This window comes from Bos indicus, chromosome 17 (genome assembly GCF_029378745.1).
Source record: "Bos indicus isolate NIAB-ARS_2022 breed Sahiwal x Tharparkar chromosome 17, NIAB-ARS_B.indTharparkar_mat_pri_1.0, whole genome shotgun sequence".
Lineage (NCBI taxonomy): Eukaryota > Metazoa > Chordata > Mammalia > Artiodactyla > Bovidae > Bos > Bos indicus.
In genome coordinates this window covers 62,422,195-62,448,140 of record NC_091776.1, presented here as the reverse complement: position 1 = coordinate 62,448,140, position 25,946 = coordinate 62,422,195, and the positions used below count along the sequence as shown (strand labels likewise).

The 25,946-nt window shown below is 44.3% G+C and overlaps 1 protein-coding gene and 1 non-coding gene across 4 annotated transcripts in view; one reads left to right on the top strand and one right to left on the bottom strand.

Annotated features, from left to right (window-relative positions):
• BICDL1 (BICD family like cargo adaptor 1) overlaps positions 1 to 3,920 on the bottom strand; it is an 80,236-nt gene extending 76,316 nt beyond the window's left edge. The window contains exon 1 of one of the 3 annotated variants that reach the window (XR_011561292.1): positions 3,352 to 3,920. Coding sequence is in view for 2 of the 3 variants with exons in the window: in XM_019977669.2 (XP_019833228.2) it covers positions 3,352 to 3,789 (438 nt within the window). In the remaining variant the exon portion in view is untranslated. The remainder of the gene's footprint in view (positions 1 to 3,351) is intronic. The other 2 variants (XM_019977669.2, XM_070770170.1) reach the window with 2 other exon arrangements.
• Positions 3,921 to 21,954: 18,034 nt separating this feature from the next.
• TRNAG-CCC (transfer RNA glycine (anticodon CCC)) lies at positions 21,955 to 22,027 on the top strand. Its single transcript has one exon. It is a non-coding gene; the product is annotated as a tRNA-Gly (tRNA).
• Positions 22,028 to 25,946: the final 3,919 nt, after the last annotated feature.

Genomic DNA, 25,946 nt, shown 5'->3' with positions numbered 1-25,946 from the left:
AAAGTGTAGCGGTCAGGCTCTGTCCATGCTATTCCCTGTTTCTTGGGGTTACACTGTACTTTAAAAGGTAATATCTACACCTGAAACTAATATAATGCTATATGTCAATTACACCTCAATAAGAAAAAGAAAAAAGTTCATGTCAAAACTGTCAAGGTCATCAAAAACAAGAGAAGTCTAAGAAATTGATACAGGAAAAAAGAGACTAAGAAGATACAGAAACTAAATGTAAGGGTATCATGAAACAGAACAAGACATTTGGCAAAGGCTAAAGAAATCTATTTGCTAATAAGTCGTGTCTGACTCTTTGCGACCCCGTGAACTATACAGTCCATGGAATTCTCTAGGCCAAGAATACTGGAGTGGGTAGCCTTTCCCTTCTCCAGGGGATCTTCCCAACCCAGGGATCGAACCCAGGTCTCCCACATTGCAGGCAGATTGTTTACCAGCTGAGCCACAAGAGAAGCCCAAAGAAATCTAATTAAACTAAATGAAAAAGTTAAAGTGTTAGTCGCTCAGTCGTGTTAGACTCTTTGCAAGCCCAGGGACTGTAGCCTGCCAGGCTCCTGTGTCCATGGAATTCTCCAGGTAAGAATACTGGGCTGGGTAGCCATTCCCTTCTCCGGGGATCTTCCCAACCCAGGGATGGAACCCGGGTTTCCTGCATTGCAGGCACAGTCTTCACCATCTGAGCTACCAAGAAAGCCTCATAGCTAATAATACTGTATTAGTATTGGTTTACTAATTATGGCAAGTACTGGGGGCAGGGCATATGGAAACTCTGTCCCATCTTTCCAATTTTTCTGTAAATCTAAAACCATTCTAAAAACAGCTTATTTAAAACTCTGAAGAAGTTAGTATCACTAGCTCACCTAAAATTGGTTGTTACAGAAATGGACTTCTGCCACGAACCAAAAAAGCGTATTATTCTCCTAAGTCCAGGATATGGTTCTTGAAAGATACAAAGAAAAAAAATACTATTTAAGTGGATCAAGCACTGAATGTAAACAAGGACTCCTGCATTTGCTTAACTAAATCTACTACCCAATTATGTAATCATTTTCACCTTACTTTTTTTAACAAAAAAGTTTAACAAGAACATTTATTCTTTTTTTTTTTTTTTGGCCATATTGAACAGTATGTGGAACTTCCCCAACCAGGGATCAAACCCAGATCCCTGCATTGGCAGATTCTTAACTACTGGGCCACTAGGGAAGTCCCACCATACTTGTTTTGCCTCTTAAAAAAAAAAAAAAAAAAAAGTAGTGCCAGAATCATTAGAATTGGCCTAGGGAAGAGGGAAGAAAATGTAACCTAGGCAAGAGACTACCTCTGCATTAAGAGAGAATTCACTCTCACCTGGAATGGGGGAAAAAGAGAATCCTGGACTTCAAAAGCATACTTTTAAAAAACTAAATAAAGATTAAATCTCTGAAGAAAAAAGTGTATAAATGTAAGTTAGTGCCTTAGATCATAGCATACATAACATAAAATTTATCACCGTATCCATTTCTAAGTGTACTGTTAGTTCAGTAGCCCTAAGTCCATTCATACTGTTGTGTAACCAACATCCAGAAATTAAAAATAAACCTCTAACACTTGAGTTCATATGCTGACCTGAGAGGAGTGAAGATTTTTAAAAATAGTTTAATAAGAATTTTAAACTATTTTAATATTGTCTATCAAGTCAATAGCAAAAAGTCAAATGTAATTTATTCTTCTACAGTATAACCTTTCTTGTTACAGAATTTGAAAATCTTTTTCCTTTGGTGAAGACATGTATAAAGGTTCCAAGTGGAACCCAGGATGTGTTTAACTACACATTCAGGATTACCCTTGAAAACTATCACTCAACAAATCAACTGATATGATGTTCCTTTCAAGCCAGCTGTCTCTTTAATCAAGTCTCTCACTGAAGGAATTTCAAATCACAAGCATACATCTCTGCAGTAGTACTTCTATTTAGAGTCTGTAATCTAATCTCTTTTTCAAAAAAAGACACCCTTTTAGTCTGAGACGTGTACTTCAAGTGAAAATCAAACAATTCAATTCACTGGGTTGCTTTTTGGCAATCTACATATAGGTTTCACAAACCACTTTTCAGAGAGGTATCTCAGGAGTTCATCGACTGGCAGACCTAGTTAACAGGCCAACTGAACTACAGGGCACTCACTGGTTTCCTTTTTTTCCTCTCTTATTTATTTTTGATATATTGTTGGACTACAGACATACTTACTAGAGAAAAGTTTCTGAATCTACACTCTGACCATTAAACCAGTAGCGGTGATATGGAACCAGGCAATGGTTAATTTCAAACCTTACTCAGGGCTGCACTATTCTCTTGTAACAAGAATAAAAAGAACTCATTGCCACCAAACTGGGAGACAATGTTAAATGCATAGACAGAAAAAGATAAGCTCATCGCCACTGCCACAGATGCATCTCCCCATCTTCACTTAAGAAAAAAAGACTCAAAATTTTTTTAGAAGTGGTGGCCACTTGTATCAGTTTCAAGGCCCTTTTCTAGTTAAGGGCAAGAAAACAGAAGCAAAAGACTTTGGTCCAGAGAATTGGCAGAAATCTTATAGATATTTTAAGGGGTATTTATAACAATGGTTAAAGTTATATGGTTCTCACAAGTTGCATTTGGCCATCCAAATGCATGTGTGAGACCCAGAACAGAAACAAAAGTACTGTTTAAATACATATATATACTGAAGTCCATATCAAATCACAACCGTCACATGTTGAGCCCAGGCTCACCTGATTTCTGCAGTGGAACCGTATTTCCTAATCCGTGAGTATCTGAAGGCTATATAAAGCTCCTTTAGGAGCACTCGTATCCCACCATTCTGAGCTGTGTGGAAGTTAAGACAAGGGCATGTGGAAGCCCTTAACTCCAAAGCTAAAAAGCTTTAGGCTAACACCCTGATTAGCGATTAACTACCTCTCTGAAAACCTGGAGCATATTTTAAATGTTCCCGACTCTGTAATTTCTCTGTGTGCAGACATCACCTCAGTGCTGTATAAATTAGTCATACTGTAAGCTCTATTTCAGATGCTGTGTACAGTACATATATAGAACGGCCCACAGCGTTTGGGGCCGTGCATGGACCCATTTGCTGTGAGCAGGGTAGGAAAGCCAGGTGTGTTCAAAGAATGCCCTCGTCTGATAACCCCAAACCCTCCATGCTACCCACCTCCCAGGTGGTTTTCTGTTAAGACAAGATAAGCAAGGAGTGGGGTGAGGTGGATGAGTGCCTGGCTCCCGAAGCTACCCAGGGCCGGCGGGCGGGTACCTGGTCTCCCCCCACTCCCGCTTCCCACCTATCCCAGAAGTGACGTCCTCACCTCCAGCTTATCAGTCAGTTCCTTGTGCATCTGTTCGTACTGCCGGCTCATGTCCTGATTCCTCTCGAGCAATGCCTTGCCCAGTCGGGCCGCCAAGACCAGATCCTTCTCCTTCTGCCGGATCACTGACAGCAGCTCGGGATCCTGGGCGGGCGGCGGCTGCAGTCCGGCCGCCTCGGCTGGAGGCCCGGGCTCGGCCTGAGGATGCTCCCCGGGCTCGGACGGCCGTTCCCCAGCCGCCAGCAACGCCAGCTCCTCCTCTAACGCCAGTTCCAACTCCCCGCGGCCCGCGGGGAAGGAGATGAGGGCAGCGGCGGTGGCGGTGGCTGGATTTCCGACTGCGTCCGCGGCCGCGGCGGGCAGCTCCATGCAGCAGGCGCTGTCCGGCTCGGCGGGTGCTGAAGCGCGGCCGGCCAAGCCCAGGCAGAAGGCGGACATGGCCCGCGCGCGCCGAGCCCGCAGCGGTGCGGCCCGGCCGGCGCGCGCCAGGCTGCAGGGGGGAGGGGCCCCGCCGCGCCGCCCGGCGCCCCGCGCCTCGCCTCACGCCGCGGCACGCGCCCCTCGGGTCTCCGCGAGCCCTGGGCGCGGCGCGCGCCGGCCCGCCCCTCCCCCGCGCCGGCGGCACGCGCCCCCTACCCCCGCCCCCGGGCTCAGCTGCTCGGCGCGCGCCGGGGGGGAGGAGGAGGAGGAGGAGGAGGGGGGATGGCAAAGGGAAGGCTGAGGAAGGGAAGACTGCGGGGACGCGAAGCGGGAGGGGAGGTTGCGGGGAGGAAAGCCGCCGCCGCCGCCGCCGGGTTTTCAGCCACCCTGTTGCTGCTGCTCCCGCTGCCGCCGCCGGCCGGGCAGCGCCTCACGGGGCGGGCTGCGCTCCGCTGTCGCTGCGACGCTCGCTGCTGCTGCCGGCGGCCGCTCTCTGCAGCCGCGCTCCATGTCCCTCGGCTCGGCGGCAGCCCCAGCAGCAGCAGCGGCGGCGACGGCGGCTGCTGCAGGCGCCGAGGCGGCGGCTCCACATCGCGCACCGCGCGGCCCGGCGACGTCCTTCTTGCCTGCCTCAGCTCTCCCCAGTTCCACCGGGCCGGCCGCGCCGCGCCCCGCCCCGGGCTTCCGGCCGCGCCCCCTCTTCCCGCCCCTTGCCGGCGCCTGACGCGCACGGGCACCTGTTCACCGCGCCCGCTCGCGATTCGCCGGTTCGTGGGTCTCCTCAGCGGCGCCCAGGTGGCGCCGGCAGCCTTAACCCCTGCACTGCCTCACGCCCGGGGGCAGCTGCGTGCGCAGCCCGGGGAGACGGCCGGCTCATCCGTAACGGTCCGGGCGGTTCCTCGGCGCGGCCACGCCCCCGGCCTCGCGTCCACCTCGCGGTGTGGCTCCGCCCCCGGCACGCTCACCTCGGGGTGTGGCCTCGCGCGCACCTCCGAGCACGGCCCCACCCCCAGCCTCGTTCTCACCTCAAGGCCTGGCCCCGCCTTCGACCTCTCTCGGGATTCTGGACTGGCGAGCTTCTGTGGGTGCGATGGGTCTCAGGTGGTTGGTCTCCAAAGGGGACTCAGGACGTTTCTCCAAGACGGGTGGCCAAGCCCGACGGAGACTTGCTGCCACGGACTGTGGGTCTGAGCCCCCGCGAGAGCTAAGCAGTCAGGAGAGGGAGCCCTAGAAAGCAGTAGAAGGGACGACTTCAGAAATCCAGCATCTCGATGATGACTCAGGGATATAAGGAACTAGAAGCCTCGGAGATCAGCAGCTCCGAAAGAAAGGGGTGCTGTTGAGAAATAACGGGGGAAAAATGCTCACAAATGGGAATGCGAAGCAAAGACCCTCCCTAATAACTTCTGTTTATTAGGCACTTAGTGTGTGCCATGTCTCGTGCTTTATAGGCATTATCTTAGATAATCCTCACAAGAATCTTAAAAGTCAGTACTGTCACTCTTCTCATTTTACAGAGAAGGAGACTGAGGCCCTGAGATACAGAATCAGATCTAGGCAGGCTGACTCCAGGGTTCACGTATATACTATTATTCTTTACTTTCCTCACATACAAGTCTTGAGGAAGATAAGTAGTAATTTGTGACCAAGATGGCCTGGGTCAGTATCCATGGTTCTATCAGGAAAGCTTCCTGCAATGATCAAAAATCAAGGACTGAAGAGCCTAATGGGTGATTCCAGTCAGTTCTTGCTTTGACCTCATTAGTGATGCCCAGTCTCCTGTTTTCAGAAACAACCCCATCTGAGGCTAGAATTTGTCCTTGTTCTTTCCCTTTTCTTATGGACAACAATCCATTTTTGAGTTAGATCACAGTTTGATCCTTTTCATCACAGTAAGATGGAATATTTCAGGACACCAATTGGCTGAAATGAGTCAAATGGTTTCTCAGGGGTTTTTTTCCTTATTAAAGTCAAAGCCTAAACAAAACTCCAGTGCATACTTTTTACCTTCCGACTGAAGGGGATGACTCTGTTCTCTAGTTGATTGAAAAGAAGACAGACAATAGAGGGGTTCACACATCTTAGAACCAAGTTTTGAAAGTTGATGGTGGTATCATTCCAACAATGCATTGTTCTAGCAGTTTTTATTATGCCCCCTTGAGCAGAAATAGTGGGTCCATGGTGACAGCCAACTGCAAATCCCTTTTGTCTTTTTTGATCAGGAAAGAAGTTACTCCTGTAAACAGATTGCTGTTGCTGCTAAGTCGCTTCAGTCATGTCCGACTCTCTGCGACCCCATAGACGGCAGCCCACCAGGCTCCCTTGTCCCTGGGATTCTCCAGGCAAGAACACTGGATTAGGGACACACATCAAGAGCAAACAAAATCCTAATCAAAAGGGGTTTCAGCTATTTATTTTCCCTTGAAGCAGACTTGCAGCCTATCTCTCCCCAGAGGTCTTTGTCTTGCCTTCCTTAAGCTCCGTGGTCCTACTCTACTAGACTTGCCTGTTACTGTGAGAATGAACTTTTACAATGCTAACTCTCATTTCTGAAGAACCTTCCTCACAATGTCCCCCTGCCTAACCTGACTAGGAAGCAATCATATTCTACTACAACTTTGGCCCTAAAGTACTATCTTCCTGTGAATAGTCAAAGGAGACCAGCCCAAGTTTGGAGAACTATTTAGAATAGTGGTTCTTACCCTTTTCACTCTCAGAACCTGTTTACACTCTTAAAAATCATTGAAGATCTCAAAAATCTTTATATTGGTTTAGATATTGATATTTGCTGTATTAAAATTAAAACTGAAAAAATGTTAATTCTTATTTTAAATACTTATAATAAACCTATTAAATGTTGACATAATATAGTTAATAAAAGATATATATTCCCAAGTTTATGTTTTTAAGTGTTTTATTTTGTATTGGGGCATAGCCAATTAACAAACAATGTTGTGACAGTTTCAGGTGAACAGCAAAGGGACTCAGCCATACATATATGTGTATCTATTCTCAAACTTCCCTCCCATCAAGGCAATTCCCAAATTTAAAAAATGAGCAAAGAGGAATGGCATTATTTTTCATTTTTATAAAATCTCTTTAATGTTTGACTTAACAGTAGAAAATGGGTTTTTATATCTGCCTCTCCATTCAATGTAGTGATGTTTGTTTTGGTTGAAATACATGAAGAATTGCTCTTGGTTACTAAGCCTTGCATTTTTATCATTTTTATATTCCTTTATAATATATTTGCATCACTGTTGCTTTTGGTATCTGGATATCCTGTGAACTTAGGTGAGACCCATCTTAACTTGCCACGGATGGATTTCCACATGAAAGTGCTGCCACATCCCTAAGAGCAAAGCATGGAATATTCTTTCTTAGGAATCCTGATATTTCCAAATGTGATAACACTCATCAAATTTCCTTATTTCTTTTTACTAGCCTCCTGATCTGCAAAAACTGGAAAGTGTAGAAGACAAAACATTCCAGAAAATTTGTTTTTGAAAAGTCAAGTGTGGAAGAAATATGAGGAGCTGGCATATCACTGCTTTATGTGATAAAGCAGTTCTACACTTGGTATTTTCATTCAGCAATTATAAGTGCATATGCATTTTTTAAGTTTTATATTTTATTTATGAACTAGTAGTGGGAACATAAAATTCTCAAAAATTCCTAAAATGTTACCCAAAAGCTTTTTATATTTTTTGGAGATGAATTGACTCAACATTTTTCAAAATGTGGTATGTGTACCTCTAGGGATTCTCAACTTGATTTTTAAGGGAAAAACACTTAGTGGCTGATGCTCAGTAGCATCAGTCTTTAGCAGGTGCCATGCCCTGCCTGGTGGAGGAGTGAGCTTTCTTTGCTACCTGTTACTGTGCCCCAGCTCACCTTGCTGGGACCTCCTACCCAGCTTCTCTCATTTCTAGGTTCTTATCTTGGCAGCCCCTTCACATTTCCCTTCACCCTCCTAGGGTCCTCTCTGGGGCCTCAACCCCACCTCACACTCCCTTTCCCCCTTTTCCCTCAGCTTTTTATTAAAAAGACTTCATAAATGTACAGCACTTAAAATGGCGCCTGGCACATGGGAGGCACAGTGTGGGCGCTTGATAAATAAATAAATGCATAAAATAACTGAGCATAGGGGATTCCCTGGTAGTCCAGTGCTTAGGACTCCGTGCTGCCACTGCACGGAGTGTTGGTTCGGACTCCTGTTTGGGGAACTAAGATCCTGCATGTTGTGTGGTGAGGCCCCCAAAAAAGTCTGTGCGCGCATATATATATATATATATATTTACTTACGTGGCTGTGCCAAGTCTTAGTTGCGGCATGAGGGATCTTTTAGTGTGCCATGTGGGATCTAGTTCTCAGACAAGGGATAGAACCCTGGTTCCCTGCTCTGGGAGTGAGGAGTCTTAGCCACTGGACTACCAGGGAATCCCTGTATGCTTTTTATTATCACTATAAGATGGTGATTCTAAACAATGTCCGTGGCAACACACTCTCACCTCCCCCACCTTGGCATCCCACTGACAGTATTTGACAAAACTGATCAAGGAACACTTCATGACTTTGGCCCTTAAAGGACATAGGGGACTCCATGGGCAAAGATGAAAGGCAAGTAGAGAGAACCGCTTCTCCAAAGACACAGGAGGCAGGAGTTGTCTTGGAGAAGAACCAAGGAGGGAGAATGAAGTTGTAAAGGTAAAGACAGTCTGGCATTGACTTGCAGAAGAAGGAAAGATGCCATTTTCTGAGTGCCTGCTGTGGGAGGCCAAAGGGTTAGCTTATGTTTGCTTGCTTAAACTTTACAGTCACCTTTCCATATGGGTATTATCATCTCCATTTTATAGATGTGGAAACAGATTCTGAGAGGGTCAGGGTCTTGCCCTGAAACTAGTAAAGGGCAGAGTTGGTATGTGAGCAGAGTTCAGATTGCTTATAAAACCTGTGGTCTTTCCACCTATGTAGCCTTGAATGCTTGGAGAAGGCAATGGTAACCCACTCCAGTACTCTTGCCTGGAAAATCTCATGGACGGAGGAGCTTGGTAGGCTGCAGGCCGTGGGGTCGCTAAGAGTCGGACACGACTGAGAGACTTCACTTTCACTTTTCACTTTCCTGCATTGGAGAAGGAAATGGCAACCCACTCCAGTGTTCTTGCCTGGAGAATCCCAGGGACGGGGGAGCCTGATGGGCTGCCGTCTATGGGGTTGCACAGAGTCAGACACGACTGAGGCGATTTAGCAGCAGCAGCAGCCTTGAATGCTAACCCCAAGACAACAGGGGGCTACTGGTGATTTTAAAATTGTGAAGTGTCCTGAATAAAGCTGTAGCTCAGGAAGACCCACCTGGCGCTAGTATTAAGGACGAGCTCGTGGTGGGAGCTGGGAACCAGTGAGAGCAGTTAAGATGCAGCTGGAAGAGTCTAGATGACAGGGATGAAAGAAATAGGGAAATACAGAAAAGAAGTCAGAGAGGTTATAAAAAAAAGAACTGCTAGGGGGACTTCCCTGGTGGTTCAGTGGTAAAGAATCCACCTGCCAACGCAGGAGACACGGGTTCGACCCCTGGTGAGGAAAGACCCTACATGCTGCAGAGCAACTAAGCCCATGTGCCACTACTATTGAGCCTGGGCCCTAGAGCCCGTGCTCCGTAACGAGAGAAGCCCCACAATGAGAAGCCTGCGCACTGCAGCTAGAGAGTAACCCGTGGTTGCCGCAACTAGAGAAAAGCCCACACGGCAGCAGAAACCCAACACAGCCAAAAATAAATAAAGTTTAAAAAATAATAACAAAAAAGAACTGCTAGGATTTGGAGACTGATTGGAGATTAGGGAGTGCGAGTGAGGAAAAAGGAGGGTGCAGAAATGCCTCTGAGGTTACTAACTGGGGCAATAGAATGATGGTGCTATTGCCAGAAACAAGAAAGCCAGAAAAAAGAGAATTCCACAATCAGGCCCTTGGATTTGTTTGTGGCCGAGGACATCTGGCCTGTACAGGGAAATAAGACAAGCATGTAATCAGCATAAACACAGCAGTTGTAAGAGTGAGTTGTGGAGATGTTGGTCAGGAATTGTATCAGTGGGCTTGAAAATAAAGAGAGATTCCTCAACTGAAAGAAACCTTCTTAAAGAAAGCTACACTGGATGGAAGAGAAGGGCTAGAGTACTTGACAGGAGGAAAAGGCTTGTTCCTTGTGGTTGGAAAAGCGTTAGTCAAGGCCAGGAGACAGGAAACAGCTGATCATGGCTCCATGCCTGTGGGAATGGAAGCGCCTCTCATCTACTGCACCACTATGGCCACAGGTGGAGAGACCCTCTTCCCCATCTCCCCCAATTCCCATCTGGAAGCAAAGAGCACTGGACTTTTCTTCTCAACTGCCCACTCCACCCATCCAGCCCCAATCTAGTAAAGGAAAGGATTAGGGAGAGAAGCAGTCCTCCTGATGGGTTTAGAAAATAATTGCATAGAAGAAAGCCGTATGCAGGTTTCATTATACATTTGCACTTAGAAAAACCAAGAATTTGCAAAGGCTTATATTCAATAAGGCATATAAAATCACCCAATTAAAAGAAAAGAAGATGGCAAGGACTCAAAAACTGGTTACAGAATTTAAGTTAATTGAAGAAAAACCAAGTAATACGTCAAAGGTATAAATCTGCATTTCCCTGGGGTCTCAATTGAGCGATTCGGCTTTTTTTTAGTAAGTGGGTCAGAAAACTGCTAATCCTATAACGATTTTCTTCAGCGGCATTCAGCTGGTACATATGTTTCTTGCAGATCTTAAAAAAAAAACAAGTATGTTAAGACTGTATTACTCAGCCATAAAAAGGAAACAATGCCATTTGCAACAACATAGATGGATCTAGAGGTTATCATACTAAGTGAAGTCAGTCAGAGAAAGATACCATATGATATCATTTATATGTGGAATCTAAAATATAACACAAATGAACCTATCTATAAAACAGAAACAGACTCTGACATAGAGAACAGACCTATGGTTGTCAGTGGGGAGAGGCAGTGGGAGAGGGATGGCTTGGGAGTTTGGGATTAGCAGATGCAAGCCACTATATATGAAATGGATAAACAGCAAGGTCCTACTGCATAGCACAGGGAATTATATTCAGTATCCTGTGGTAAACTGAATCACTTTGTTGTATAGCAGAAATTAACACAATACTGTAAATCAACTATACTTCAATTAAAAAAAAAATAGTGCTTACATTATGGAGTTGTTGATCAAATGTTGATCTTGTTATTGATGGGAAATTCTCCAAGGTGTTAATACTGTATGAGTTTTCTTGGTAGACAAAATCTGACCTCATAGAGCACATTTGCTTCTTTTCTGTTGGAATCTGCATAACTCTTATTCTCAAAGCACAAGCCAACTTGTGAAGGATTTATTTGAATTGTCTATTCTTACCTCTTCCTTTGGTGCCCCTCCCCTCTGTTTCCTCGTATCCCACACTCCCAGGATTTTGTGCTCTGGCAAGACAAAGCCAGCACCCCCACAGGCAGTACCCCACGCTCTGGCCGTCACATAACCCAACTTGCATGTTCATAAGGACTGGTCACTATAGCCAATATAAGAACTTGACTGATGCCAGTGAAGTCACAACTGATAATGTCAATGTTTTAACATCCAAAGGAATGCTCTCAAATTGTAGAATTTAATTGACTGAAATTGGCCAATAGGGAAAAAAGAAAACTTTGGGTCATATGAGGCCTGTTTGGTGCCACCTCTCAAGTCTACAATTTTCTCCCCCGTCCTTTTAAAGAATTCTGGGCCATTACAGCAAGAAAACTTCTGCTCTTGTGTGAATTCAAGGGGTTTTATGAGATTTATAGGACTTTGGGTGAGACTAGGGAAATTCTTGCACTAAATTAGGGGTTTTCAGGTGTGGGTGAGCTGCTGCACATTAACTATAAGGTAGTTTGGGGCAGGTACAGAAGAATAACATGAAATGGAGCTCATCTGAGCCTAGGACATTGTTTCCTTTGGAGCAAACTAGGCTTGGTCCAGGGGACCTCAAGCAAAGAGAGGGACTAGTCACCATTCACTTTGCTACTTTCTAATCATGAGCCAGCATTCGATGCTAAAACTAGCGGATGGTTCAGAGAATCACAAAACATGGTTAAACAACTGGTAAATAGGACTTACAAAGAAAATGCGAGTGAAGAGAAGTATTTAACCAGAGATAGGTCATATTAATAACATACCCTGTGTTATTTTACTGAAGGTTGGTTGTTATCAGTCAAGGTTCTCCAGGAAAATAGAACCAATAAGGTGTGTGTGTGTATATATATATATAGATATAGAGAGAGAGAGAGAGAGAGAGAGAGGGAGAAACATTATAGCAAGTGGCTCACATGATTATGGTGGTTGAGAAATCCCACAATCTGTCTATATGCCTTTTGGAGAAGCAGGAAAGCTGGCGGTGCCATTGAGTCGAAGGTCAAAAGCTCAAGAAAGGGGGTTGGGGGTGGGATGGGGCTGCTGGTGTAAGTCTCATTCCAAGTCTGAAGACCTGAGAAACAAGCAAAAATGTTCAATGGCAGAAGATGAAAGTCCCAACTTAGGTGGAAACAACACAAAACAAGCAAATAGAGCCTTGCTCCGCCTATTTATTCTGCTCAGGCTCTCAACGAATTGGAGAGGGCTAACTTTTGAGGCTGACTGTTCTTTGCAGAGGGCATTCTTGGGAATGTCCGGCATAATTATCTGGTATTATTTCAAGTGATGATTAAAAGTGAGTCTTTGTGGCAGGGAGGGCTTTCTGTTATTTATCTTATTTATTTATTTTAAGCCTCCTTCCCAACTTCTGTGGCTCAGTTCTGCTTATTTTAGGAAGCCATTAATGTATTCAGTATCAATTACCACTTGCACACAGCTCTGTGTGGGTGAGTTGCAGAGCTGAGAAATTCGTTAAGAAAATGAGTTCTGGTTTTTTAAGTTTACTTTTATCACTTTCTCGTTTCAGCTGGCTACCTGGGGGGGTGAAGAAAAGCTAAAAGACACCTGATGCCACTTTTAAATTTCGGCTTGAGTCATACCAATTGGATTTAACTTTAATAAAAATAGAGGAAATAAACTCTGAATGTATGTGTTCGTCCAAATTTATAGGTCTTAGCCAAGAAGCCTGAGTTATTTTTAAAAGTTCATAAAGAATGCACTTTTCATGCTTGCTGTTTGAAATCTCAGGTATCATTTAGCCTAAAACACACAGGCAAACAAAATGATGTACTGTTAGATTCTTGGCCAAATTTTTTTTAAACTCCACTCAACCTCCCCTCCCAGTGTCTACCTCTCCGTGGTCGGCCCCTGCTTTCCCCTCATCTTTACAAAGACACGCTCACCCGCTTCAGCATGGTAACGAGCTGGCCCCCTCCCTGCCTCATAACCTTATTTTCTTTCATCACAGAGGCTATGTCTCAAAGTCCTGTTTGTGATTAACTAACCTTGGTGGTTAGGATAACAAAAGGTGAAACAGTTCAAGCAGCAAGTGGGAAATTTCCCTTACAGATGGTTTCTTTCCCTTTGGTGGAAAAACCAGAAATTACTGGATGGCATATACGACTCATCATGGGATCACTAAGCCAGCATGGAATTGCATCATGTTTGCTTTGCATCTTTCCTCACTTCTTTTCTCTTTTTTTCCAAATCGTCACCTCCTGTAGGCTTTTACCTCCTAAATAAAGCACTTTAATTCTTGTCTCAGTTTCTGTTTTCTAGAGGAACCTGGCTAAGTAAGTAGAACCCAGGAAAGGAATCTTTGATTAAGGGAAGGTCCATAATATCAGGCCTCTAGGTGCTCAGGAGGAAGGCAGTAAGATTGTTCTTATTGTTGAGTCACTAAGTCACATCCGACTCTCTGGGACCCCACTGGACTGTAGCCCACCAGGCTCCTCTGTCCATGGGATTCTCCAGGCAAGAATACTGGAGTGGGTTGCCATTTCCTTCTCTAGGGGATCTTCCTGATGCAGGGTTCGAACCCACATCTCTTGTGTCTCTTGCATTGGTAGGTGGGTTCTTTACCACGAATCCCCCTGGGAGGCTCTTGTAAGACTGTAGAAAACACCAAAAAGGAAGATCCTAAAGGCACATTTTCCTAACTTAACACTTCCATTGAAGCATTCCTCCACAACTGGAGAAAAACAGGGAATGTGGCCTACTTAAATGTCACAGTGACACAGAGGTGGTTAAGGCTGAAGGAATTCAGAACTTAAGGGTAGAAATTTCATAAAGCTTTCCTTCCTATAAGCTACAGTGTAGTTTTTCTTCCACCCATCCTCTATAGAGCACCTGCTGTGTGTCGGGAACCCCACAAGCTGCTGAAGAAATAGCACTGGAGAGAGAATGATTCTGGTCCTCACAGAACTCACTTTCAGCAGGCAAGACAGAAAGGACACATACAAGTGAAAAGTGCAGGAGTAAAGGGGAGAATTTTTTAGGGGCTTTTGGTGTCAAGAAACAGATGGTCTCCTATTACCACAAGCATATAAATGGAAATGGGGAAGGCAGAAAACTCAAAAGGCCGCCTCATGAGAACCCAGATAAAAGCACACAATTCAGCTTCCCTGCATGTATGGAAACTGGATCTTGTTGGGTTTCTGAATGCCTAGATTGTAGGCAGAAACTGTAAGGCCCTTCAGATCCAGTGCAGTGATCCCAGCTCTATTATTTCATGAATAAGTTACCATAACAAACAGACCCTGGGACTTCCCTGGTGGTCCAGTGGTTAAGACTCCATGCTCCCAATGCAGGGGGCCAGGGTTTGATCCCTGGTCAGAGAACTAGATCCCACATGCCGCAACTAAGACTTTGCATAGCCGCAACTAGAGATCCCAAGTGCTGCAACTAAGACCCGGTGCAGCCAAATAAATAAATGTAAATAAACATTAAAGCAAACAAACAGACCTCAAAATAGAGAGGGCTAATCAAGTTAGACATTCCCTTCTTTCTCACGCTCTTGCCCATAGGTAGGAGTTGGTCCAAGATTAGGCGTCTGCTCCAGGAAGCTGAAAGGGGACCCAGGTTCCTTCTTTGTTGTTGCCCTGCCGTACCGGGTGGGTACTGACTTTATCTACATGGTGCAAGCTGGCTCTCCAGCACAGCATCAGCTTTTGACCCTGTGGGAAGGAAGGAAGGGGAGGAACTGAGTGGGCAAGCCGCTGAAGCAGCCTACTTCACTTCCAGTCGTTCTGCTGACAAGAATCAGTCACCTGACCACTTCCAGTGCAAGGGAGGCAAAGAAACCATCTCTAGCTGGGCTAAAACCCCTGGACTTGGGGGTGGGCACTAGTACTAAAAGGAAGAAAGGGAGAATAGAAACTGGATAAGATTGCCAGAATTAGAGTATAATAATCCCAGTTGAAGACTCTTGAGAGTCCCTTGGACTGCAAGAAGATCCAACCAGTCCATCCTAAAGGCGATCAGTCCTGGGTGTTCATTGGAAGGACTGATGCTAACGCTGAAACTCCAATACTTTGGCCACCTCATGCAAAGAGTTGACTCATTGGAAAAGACTCTGATGCTGGGAGGGATTGGGGGCAGGAGGAGAAGGGGACGACAGAGGATGAGCTGGCTGGATGGCATCACTGACTCGATGGACATGAGTTTGGGTAAACTCCGGGAGTTGGTGATGGACAGGGAGGCCTGATGTGCTGTGATTCATGGGGTCGCAAAGAGTCGGACACGATTGAGCAACTGAACTGAACTGAACTGAATCCTAGTTAACTTTGAATTTCTGATAAACAACTGTTTTGGTGTAAGTGTGTCCCATTTGGACATACTCAGTGTTTATCTGAAAATTATTCACTGGGTATCTGCAATTCAAAGCTGGCCGTGTGTCCCGCATGCTGTCCATCAGCGCTAACAGTAGGGCACAAGGGCTGCTGTCACTTTGTCAGTGGTGCGGTCTTCTTGCATCGGTTACAAGTGAGCCATTAAGGCAACTCAGGTTCAAGGGGAGGGATTAGAACATCTCCTGATGAGGGAGTGACAAGGTTGCATTGCCAAAGAGTGTGTGGCAGATACAGTCGTAGCCATCTTCAGCAAACACAATTCACCTTACATGTTTTATATCATTTGAGCAAATCAAATGTCACCCCTCTTAAATGTTAGTTTCATCTTTCACTTGCACCAAGTCTCTTAAAACTCACCTGACCCACCCTGGGCTCTCTCTCAGGAATCTGAACTCAGAAATAGAAAGGAAGGAAGCAGAAGGAGACCAAGTGGTGGAACCAAATGGTGTGCTCCTTCACGCAGGGCTCTGGAGGACAAGTTCATGAGCTGCTGTCGAATTCTCAAGACTCACCCCTGGATTCCTCCTTTGATAAATTTTAATAGTTCAGCTTTTCCTTTGATGCCACAAAATACCTCCAACATCCTTTCATTAACTTCCTCTTCTCTCTTATCCAGTTTTTCTTCTTTGGTTTACACTAACCACAGGACGCTTCTTTTAATTGCCATCAAAATTTTACAAGCAAGGGACTTCCCTGCTGTGCAGTGGGACATTGGAAGACTGTGCTTCCAATGCAGGGGCGCAGGTTCAATCTCTGGTCAGGGAACTAAGATCCCACCTGGGGCACAGTGTGGCCAAAAAAAGTTTTTTAAAAGTGAGACATTGCATACAGCCAAATTTAATCTTAAAAGAGGTAAAAAGACAGCAATTCTTTGGGAGGATGTCATTTCTCCTGAGGCGTCTATAAAAGATATCACTTTTGTCAGCAACAGGATTGAATATGTCACCATGATTTATATTTTGCTGTTGTTTTGCTATTCAAAGAAACTACCCACTGTCTGTGTTATAAATAAATAAGAGGCATAGATATGTGGTGACAGCTATCACTTCAGTATTAGTAAAGTAGAATTTGAATACATTTCCTCTACAGGACTGGCCAAGGAAAAACTGACCAGTGGAAACTTTAATCACTTTTCTCTCCAATCTGATAAAGGAGAAGAACAAAAAAGGCAGTGGGGAGCAAGAAAAATGGAAAGAGAATAAACAGTCAAGTCTACAAACTGAATAATCATATCGGGATACAGAAGCATCAAAAGTGAGAAAATCCTAAGGAGATATTTCCAGGTAAAGGGTCCTGATGTTCAGGGAACAGCCTCCCGGTCTTAGCTGGGAGGTTTACAAGAGAAAAAAAGAGAAATTAATAGGAGCGTTTTGGGTAAGAAAGACTTAGAGGAATACTTCTTGATACCTGAGAGGTACGATATAGTTCAATCAGAAAACAAGAGTGGTTGTGGATCTTTATCTCTGGGGAGTTGAGAGAAAAGAACAAATTTCTGGTATTCATTTGGGATGGACCGGGTGAGCTGATCAGAGCCTTCAGAGTCCTGTGAGTCCTCCTCGGAGTTTCTCGGGGTTTTGTGCCCCTCCTCATTTATTTTATTTATTTATTTATTTTTGTGAATGGCATTAAAACATGTATATCCCTCCTCATTTAAACTGCTGTCTTCATGGGTGTCACAGTGCAGCACCTCCTCTCCCTGACCTCCCTTCTCTGCTCTCCTCGGCTCCCTGGAGAGGAAAGCTTCTGCAAACCACTAGAACGACTTGTAATGTCTTTTGAAGCACAGGCCACAGGCTTCTGGATGCCTGGTGCCCTTCAGAAAAACTATTAAAGAATCACAACATGCTCAAAAGTGTGACCAACCTAACAATGTCACCCCAAAACGTGCTAATCATGTGGAACAGGAGCAATCAGATTTGTGGCTGGCTCTCGTGAAATGGAAACGTGACACTTCAGCGGCTGCCAGGTGGTGCTTAAATAAAACTAGGGCACTTCACCTTGAAAACTTTCAGGAAGTGCTGGGAAGCTGTGTCCTGTAAAAAGAGAAATAAATGATTTAAAGAGCCCCGGCCTCTGCGTGGGAGTGGTTTGGCCCCATGTTGAGTGACGTCATAGTCCAGTGCTGTTGAGTACTTGGATTGGGGCTAGTGGGATGGTGGAACTGATGTCATAATTTTAATTAAATTGTATTCATTTCAAATTTTTAAATCGAGGTCAAAGTCACACAACAAAAAATTAAACATTTATAAATGAACAACGCCATGGCTTCCCAGGTGGCCCTAGTGGTAAAGAACCCGCCTGCTAATGCAGGTTAGACATAAGAGCTGCGGGTTCGATCCCTGGGTTGGGAAGAGCCCTTGGAGGAGCCTACGGCAACCCACTCCAGTGTTCTTGCCTGGAGAATCCCATGGACAGAGGAGCCTGGTAGGCTGCAGCCCATGGGGTCGCAGAGTTGGACACGACTGAAGTGACTTAGCACAGCACATACTGTTGTGCAGCCACCTCCATCAAGTTTCAGAACATTTCATCACCCCCACCAAAGACCTCCTATCCTTTAAGTACTCCTTACTCTCCCCTCCCCCTTGATACTGGAGTCAAGTATCAAGTCAAATTGATACTTAACTCCACTATTGGAAAAACTTTTAAATATGTTTGGAATTCCTTGGGTCTATGAATCTACTTTTTCAACTCTACATTTTTGAAATCTAACCACAGAGGAGTAGAGGCTTTACTGACAGTTCAGTGGTTAAGACTTCACCTTCCAAAGCTGGGGTGCAGGTCTGATCTCTGGTGGGGGAGTGGAGATCCCACAGACCTCATAGCCAAAAAACCAGAACATAAACAACAGAAGTAGTATTGTAACAAACTCAGTAAAGACTTTAAAAATGGTCCATATAAAAAATGTTTAAAAAAATAAAATAAATACAGAACAATAATTTCCAATTCAAACTTATCATCTCGGGAATTTCTTGGTGGTTCAGCAGTTAGGACTCTGTGCTTTGATTGCTGGGGCCCAGGTTCAGTCCCTGGTCAGGGAATGAAGATCCCATATGAAGAAACCATAGAGTATGACAAAAAAAAAAAAAAAACAACAAATGTATCATCTCAATTGAGGTACGCTACAAAATAAGAAAAAATGTAAAAGATCTTATTTATCTTTTAAAAAAATATATTGATTAATAATGAAATAATACTATTTAGAAATATTAAGTTTAATACAATGTATTGCTAAAGTTAATTTCAGCTTTTGTTATTCTTTTCATTTTGGCTACTAGAAAATTGAAAATTATGCACGTGGGGAAAAAAATAACGCATGTGACTGACATTTCTACTGGACAATATTGGTCTATCAAAAGATTTAACTCAAGCTAGATACTAATTCAGAAAACTTTTTAACTACCTACTGTGAACATTTTTTTTTTTTTTTTTGCCACTCCTCAAGCAGCATGACGGATCCTGGCTCCCCAACCAGGGATCAAACCTGTGCCCCCTGCAGTGGAAGCATGGAGTCCCAACCACTGAACCTCCAGGCAAGTCCCCCACCGTGAACTTTTATATATAATTTTGCTATCCTGTGAAAAAGTAGGTTGGAAATAATGTTTGCAATTTTATTGACCTTTCCTTAGACTTTAGCCTGGACCAGAATTGGTTACCAGTTAAGCTGTGGGAATTCTATGAAGGTTTCCTCCTCTCCTGCCAATTACTGATGCTCATATGAAGGCAGAATCATTGGGAAATGTCTTATGATACAATCACTAAAATATTTTAAGTGAGGAAAAATAAGGGATGCTTTCTGGCCTTCTTGCTTTTTTAAGACATACATATCGATATACACTCTCAGTTTTGAATGAACTGAAAGTGTGCACTTTTCTGCCATTGAGAACAGAAAATAAGCAGTTGTTTATGTATATTCATTCATCAACATATTGAGTGGACACTACGTGTACTTTGTTGGCTGCTGCATGTTTAGGAGTAAAGACCAAACCAGGTGCCTGTCCTTGAATCAAGCTTACATTCCAGTGAAAAGAGACAGAAACCAATGAATAAGATAAGATAAGCACCAATGCTGACATGTTCTGTGGGAAAAAATGAATATCAATGTATCAATATAATGACTTAATAAAGAGCAACTTTATCAAATGGCGGGTGTGTGTGTGTGTGTGTGTGTGTGTGTACACTATGTGTCTAATTTAGGTAACTGGGCAATCTCTCTGAGATGACAATTAACATTTGAAGAAAAAGGAATCAGCCACACAAATAGCCATGGGAAGAGCAGTCCAGGCAGAAGACACACTCTGCAAAGCAAAAGTTGGAAAAGAGTTTGGTGTGTTTGAGGAACAGAAAGGAAGTCATATGATGAGGATGTGGTGAGCAAAAGGGAAAAGAACAGGAGACAGGACTGGCAAGCAGGAGCCAGTAGGTCATGTAAAGAAACCTACATTTTATTTTATGGGTAATGGGGAGCCTTGGTGTAACAGATGCTTTTTTTTCTTTTTCATACAGATGATCCAGCGGTAGCATCAGTGGACAGCTGACCCTGTTCTATAATTGCCAGAAAGAAGAACTGATCGGTTCGGGTAGATGTCCTCCAGTATTCAGTAGTATTTTAGTTAATACTGCTGTATACCAAGACACCTTGAATGTATACTGTTTGCACCAAGGGCCCAAGGACCACCTCCCCTGCCCCCCGCTACTAGGAGATAATTCATCAAAAGTTGTGTCCAACTCTTTTCAATCCCATGGACTGTAACCCCCCAGGCTCCTCTGTCCATGAAGATTCTCCAGGCAAGGATACTGGAGTGGATTGCCATGCCCTCCTCCAGGGGATCTTTCCAACCCGGGGATCAAACCCAGGTCTCTCTCATTTCAGGCAGATTCTTTACCCACTGAGCCACCTGGGAAGCCCAGAAGGAAAGACAAGATCAGTCAAATAATTCAAACTCAAAACAAGGCATAGGGACTTCCCCGGTGGGTCCAGTGGTTAAGAATCCACCTTCCGATGCAGGGGATACAGGTTCAATAAATAGCAAATGAGGGTATGGTGAGCTATATTGGGTTGGGTTCCCCACGAAGCTCATTCTGAGACAAGGATTCAAGGGCAGGTAGTTTATTCTGGAGATGATTCCAGGAAGCACAGTAGGGAGGATAGAAAGGGAGACACAGAAAGGAAGAGGGCCAATAAGGGACATGTGGCAAGTGAGTTATTGCTGTGGGCAACTGGAGCTCAGCATCCTTGGGGGCAGGGGGCACTGGCAGGCTGCAGAGAACAAGTCCCGTGTTATCTCCATGGAAGGAGAGGAAGCTGGGATATTCATCTACCAACTGGTGGGGCCGTTTCTACAGACAGAAAAGCCTTGCGACTTCTGGGCCATCCTGCTTGCTGGCCAGGTGTCCTTCCACAGCCAGAACAAAGCCCTCATTCAGAGAGTCGCAGGTGTAGCGATGAGCATCTTTTTGTGTACAGAGATTAGGACTGAGGAACTCTGGGCAGGACCCCAGCAGCATCTACTACACAGCGTCAGGCATAGAGGAAGTTATCACATAGTCTCATTTCTGGCCCCATTGCCAGTCCTCGTTCTTTTTTTTTCTTTCTCTCCCTTCTCTCCCACTTACAATTTATGCAATCTGGCTGTGTTTTATGTATCCTTGTAAGCTGCCTTAAATCTTTTTTTGGAACACAGCAGCACATAAATAAATAAACACTAGCAAGGTTTAACATTTTCCTTTATTGACCATTTTTCCCTTCTGTGAACTTTTTGGACCAGGGCCTCTTTTACCTGCTTCTAGCATCGTGCAGGGCACATTGAAGGCATTTGATTATTGTTCTGTCGAGCAGCACAAAGATATGCAGTGGGTTTATAAACTGACTCTGTGACCAGAAACAGAGGCACAGGACTCTCTGGTCCCTTCTTTCTTGAACCCAGAGCTTAAAATATTGCCTGCACATAGCAGATGCCCAGCCAATGTTTGTTAAATGAAAGAACGGGACTTGGAACACCTATATCAATGAGGGTTCCCGTGGATCACCATTTAGAAATCCATCAACACACTGGAATTGTGTGTTTTCTAAGGGCAAAACTGCCCTTATCATGTGGATGCACTTATTTTCATGAGTGTAATAAGCTGGGAGGCAGGAACTAAAGATAGATCTAGAGATGGTGTTTTAAAGTGTATATCCAGCAGGCTCTGTGCATCTCAGGACACCCATTGGTAATGCAAATGCAGCCTGTTTGTGAACCCAATCTTTGCTTGTAGGTGTCCTGGCAAACTGTTCTCATAACACTCCTATTGAGAAACTGGGTTCCCCAGGAAACTCAGATGCTAGAAACTGAGTGACTGCTTTATATCTCATGAATCAGAAATTGTTGGACTTCCCTGATGGTCCAGTGGCTAAGACTCCACGTTCCCAACATAGGGGGCCCAGGTTCAATCCCTGGTCAGGGAACTAGATCCCATATGCTGCAACTGAAGATCCTGCATGCTGCAACTAAGACTCAGCACAGAGAAAGGAAGGAAGGGAAGAAAGAAACAGGAAAGAAAGAAGTTGTGGTTTAAGTGGCAGGTTATAGGCATGTAGGTATCTGGATTGGGTTTTTTTGGGGGGGCTATCACATCTCCCCTCCTTTTTTATTTTTGGCTATGACATTTCCCCAGTAGTTTTAATAAAACACTAGGTAGAAATTAAAGTGTAGCCTCTGAAAGACAAATTTTTTTCCACTTAACAGATCAGCATTACCCATAAGTAGGTTACTTCCAGGAAGCTCCATTTTCATGGAGTTCCAGTGACATACTTTGGCATTTCTTTTATTTATGTGTGTTTAAATTAAGATATAATTTGAATAACATAAAGTTCATACTTTTTTTTGATAAGTAAGAAGTGGATTTATTTAGAGAGAAACACACTCCACGGACAGAGTATGGGCCATCACAGAGGGCAAGTCTGGCAGCCAAGTTCACCCTTTTTAAAGTGAATGAACCAGTGAGTGTGTGCTCAGTCGCTTCAGTCGTGTCCGACTCTTAGCGACCCCATGGACTGTAGCCCGCCAGGCTCCTCTGTCCACGGGATTCTCCAGGCAAGAATACTGGAGGGGGTTGCCATGCTCTCCTCCAGGAGTTCTTCCCGACCCGGGGACAGCACTCGCATCTGCCTGCACCTCCTGCATTGCAGGCAGTGGTTTTTAGTATATTCGCTATGTTATGCAACTGTCACCACTATCTAATTCCAGAACTGCTCCTTTGCCCCCCAAAGACTCCAATACTCATTAGCAGTCATTTCCTATTCCCCGCTCTTCCCAGCTTCTGGCAACCACTCATCTCTGTGGATTTGTCTACTTTAGACATTTCATATAAAGGGAATCATATGATATGTCACCTTTCCAATCTGGCTTCTTTGGCTTGCCAGAATGATCTTAAGTTTCACTATGTTGTGCCATGTATCAACACTTCCTTTCTCGTGGCTGAAGAATATTCCATTGGTGTATGGCTACACCACACTTCGTTTATCCATTCATCCATGGACAGACACTCGGCCGTTTCTACTTTTTGGCTATTGTGAATAAGGTTGCAGTGAACACCAACTGTTCGTTTCCAAGGCAAACCATTCAATATCACAGTAATCCAAGTCTATGCCCCAACCAGTAACGCTGAAGAAGCTGAAGTTGAACGGTTCTATGAAGACCTACAAGAACTTTTAGAACTAACACTCAAAAAAGATGTCCTTTTCATTATAGGGGACTGGAATGCAAAAGTAGGAAGTCAAGAAACACCTGGAGTAACAGGCAAATTTGGCCTTGGAATACGGAATGAAGCAGGGCAAAGACTAATAGAGTTTTGCCAAGAACTGGTCATAGCAAACACCCTTTTCCAACAACACAAGAGAAGACGCTACATATGGACATTACCAGATGGTCAATACCTAAATCAGATTGATTATAATCTTTGCAGCCAAAGATGGAGAAGCTCTATACAGTCAACAAAAACAAGACCAGGAGCTGACTGTGGCTCAGATCATGAACTCCTTATTGCCAAATTCAGACTGAAATTGAAGAAAGTAGGGAAAACCACTAGACCATTCAGGTATGACCTAAATCAAATCCCTTATGATTATACAGTGGAAGTGAGAAATAGATTTAAGGGACTAGATCTGATAGATGGAGTGCCTGATGAACTATGGACGGAGGTCCGTGACATTGTACAGGAGACAGGGATCAACACCATCCCTATGGAAAAGAAATGGAATAAAAGCAAAATGGGTGTCTAGGGAGGCCTTACAAATAGCTGTGAAAAGAAGAGAAGCAAAAAGCAAAGGAGAAAAGGAAAGATATAAGCATCTGAACGCAGAGTTCCAAAGAATAGCAAGAAGAGATAAGAAAGCCTTCCTCAGCGATCAATGCAAAGAAATAGAGGAAAACAACAGAATGGGAAAGACTAGAGATCTCTTCAAGAAAATCAGAGATACCAAAGGAACATTTCATGCAAAGATGGGCTTGATAAAGGACAGAAATGGTATGGACCTAACAGAAGCAGAAGATATTAAAGAGAGGTGGCAAGAAAACACAGAAGAACTGTACAAAAAAGATCTTCATGACCCAGATAATCACAATGGTGTGATCACTGACCTAGAGCCAGACATCCTGGAATGTGAAGTCAAGTGGGCCATAGAAAGCATCCCTACGAACAAAGCTAGTGGAGGTGATGGAATTCCAGTTGAGCTATTTCAAATCCTGAAAGATGATGCTGTGAAAGTGCTACACTCAATATGCCAGCAAATTTGGAAAACTCAGCAGTGGCCACAGGACTGGAAAAGGTCAGTTTTCATTCCAATCCCAAAGAAAGGCAATGCCAAAGAATGCTCAAACTACCGCACAATTGCACTCATCTCACACGCTAGTCAAGTAATGCTCAAAATTCTCCAAGCCAGGCTTCAGCAATACGTGAACCATGAACTTCCAGATGTTCAAGCTGGTTTTAGAAAAGGCATAGGAACCAGAGATCAAATTGCCAATATCTGCTGGATCATCGAAAAAGCAAGAGAGTTCCAGAAAAACATCTATTTCTGCTTTATTGACTATGTCAAAGCCTTTGACTGTATGGATCACAATAAACTGTGGAAAATTCTGAAAGAGATGGGAATACCAGACCACCTGACCTGCCTCTTGAGAAATTTGTATGCAGGTCAGGAAGCAACAGTTAGAACTGGACATGGAACAACAGACTGGTTCCAAATAGGAAAAGGAGTGCGTCAAGGCTGTATATTGTCACCCTGCTTATTTAACTTCTATGCAGAGTACATCATGAGAAACGCTGGGCTGGAAGAAGCACAAGCTGGAGTCAAGATTGCTGGGAGAAATATCAATAACCTCAGATATGCAGATGACACCACCCTTATGGCAGAAAGTGAAGAGGAACTCAAAAGCCTCTTGATGAAGGTGAAAGAGGAGAGTGAAAAAGTTGGCTTAAAACTCAACGTTCAGAAAACTAAGACCCATCACTTCATGGGAAATAGATGGGGAAACAGTGGAAACAGTGTCAGACTAGTTTTTTGGGCTCCAAAATCATTGCAGATGGTGACTTCAGCCATGAGATTAAAAGACGCTTACTCCTTGGAAGAAAAGTTATGACCAACCTAGATAGCATATTCAAAAGCAGAGACATTACTTCACCAACAAAGGTCGGTCTAGTCAAGGCTATGGTTTTTCCAGTGGTCATGTATGGATGTGAGAGTTGGACTGTGAAGAAGGCTGAGCGCTGAAGAATTGATGCTTTTGAACTGTGGTGTTGGAGAAGACTCTTGAGAGTCCCTTGGACTGCAAGGAGATCCAACCAGTCCATTCTAAAGGAGATCAGCCCTGGGATTTCTTTGGAAGGAATGATGCTAAAGCTGAAACTCCAGTACTTTGGCCACCTCATGTGAAGAGTTGAGTCATTGGGAAAGACCCTGATGCTGGGAGGGATTGGGGGCAGGAGGAGAAGGGGACGACAGAGGATGAGATGGCTGGATGGCATCACTGACTCGATGGACGTGAGTCTGAGTGAACTCCGGGAGTTGGTGATAGACAGGGAGGCCTGGCGTGCTGCGATTCATGGGGTCGCAAAGAGTCGGACACGACTGAGCGATTGAACTGAACTGAACTGAACACCTACATACAAGTAATCTGTTCAAGTCCTTACTTGCCATTTCTTTGGGTACTTATCTAGGATTGGAATTTCTAGGTCATATGAGAATCACCTGTTTTTCAAAATGATTACACTCATTTTACTTTCCCCCCAGCAATGTATGAGAATTCTAATTTCTCCACATTCTCACTAATACTTGTTATTCTGTGTGTGTGTTTAAACCATAGCCAACCTGGGACTTCCCTGGT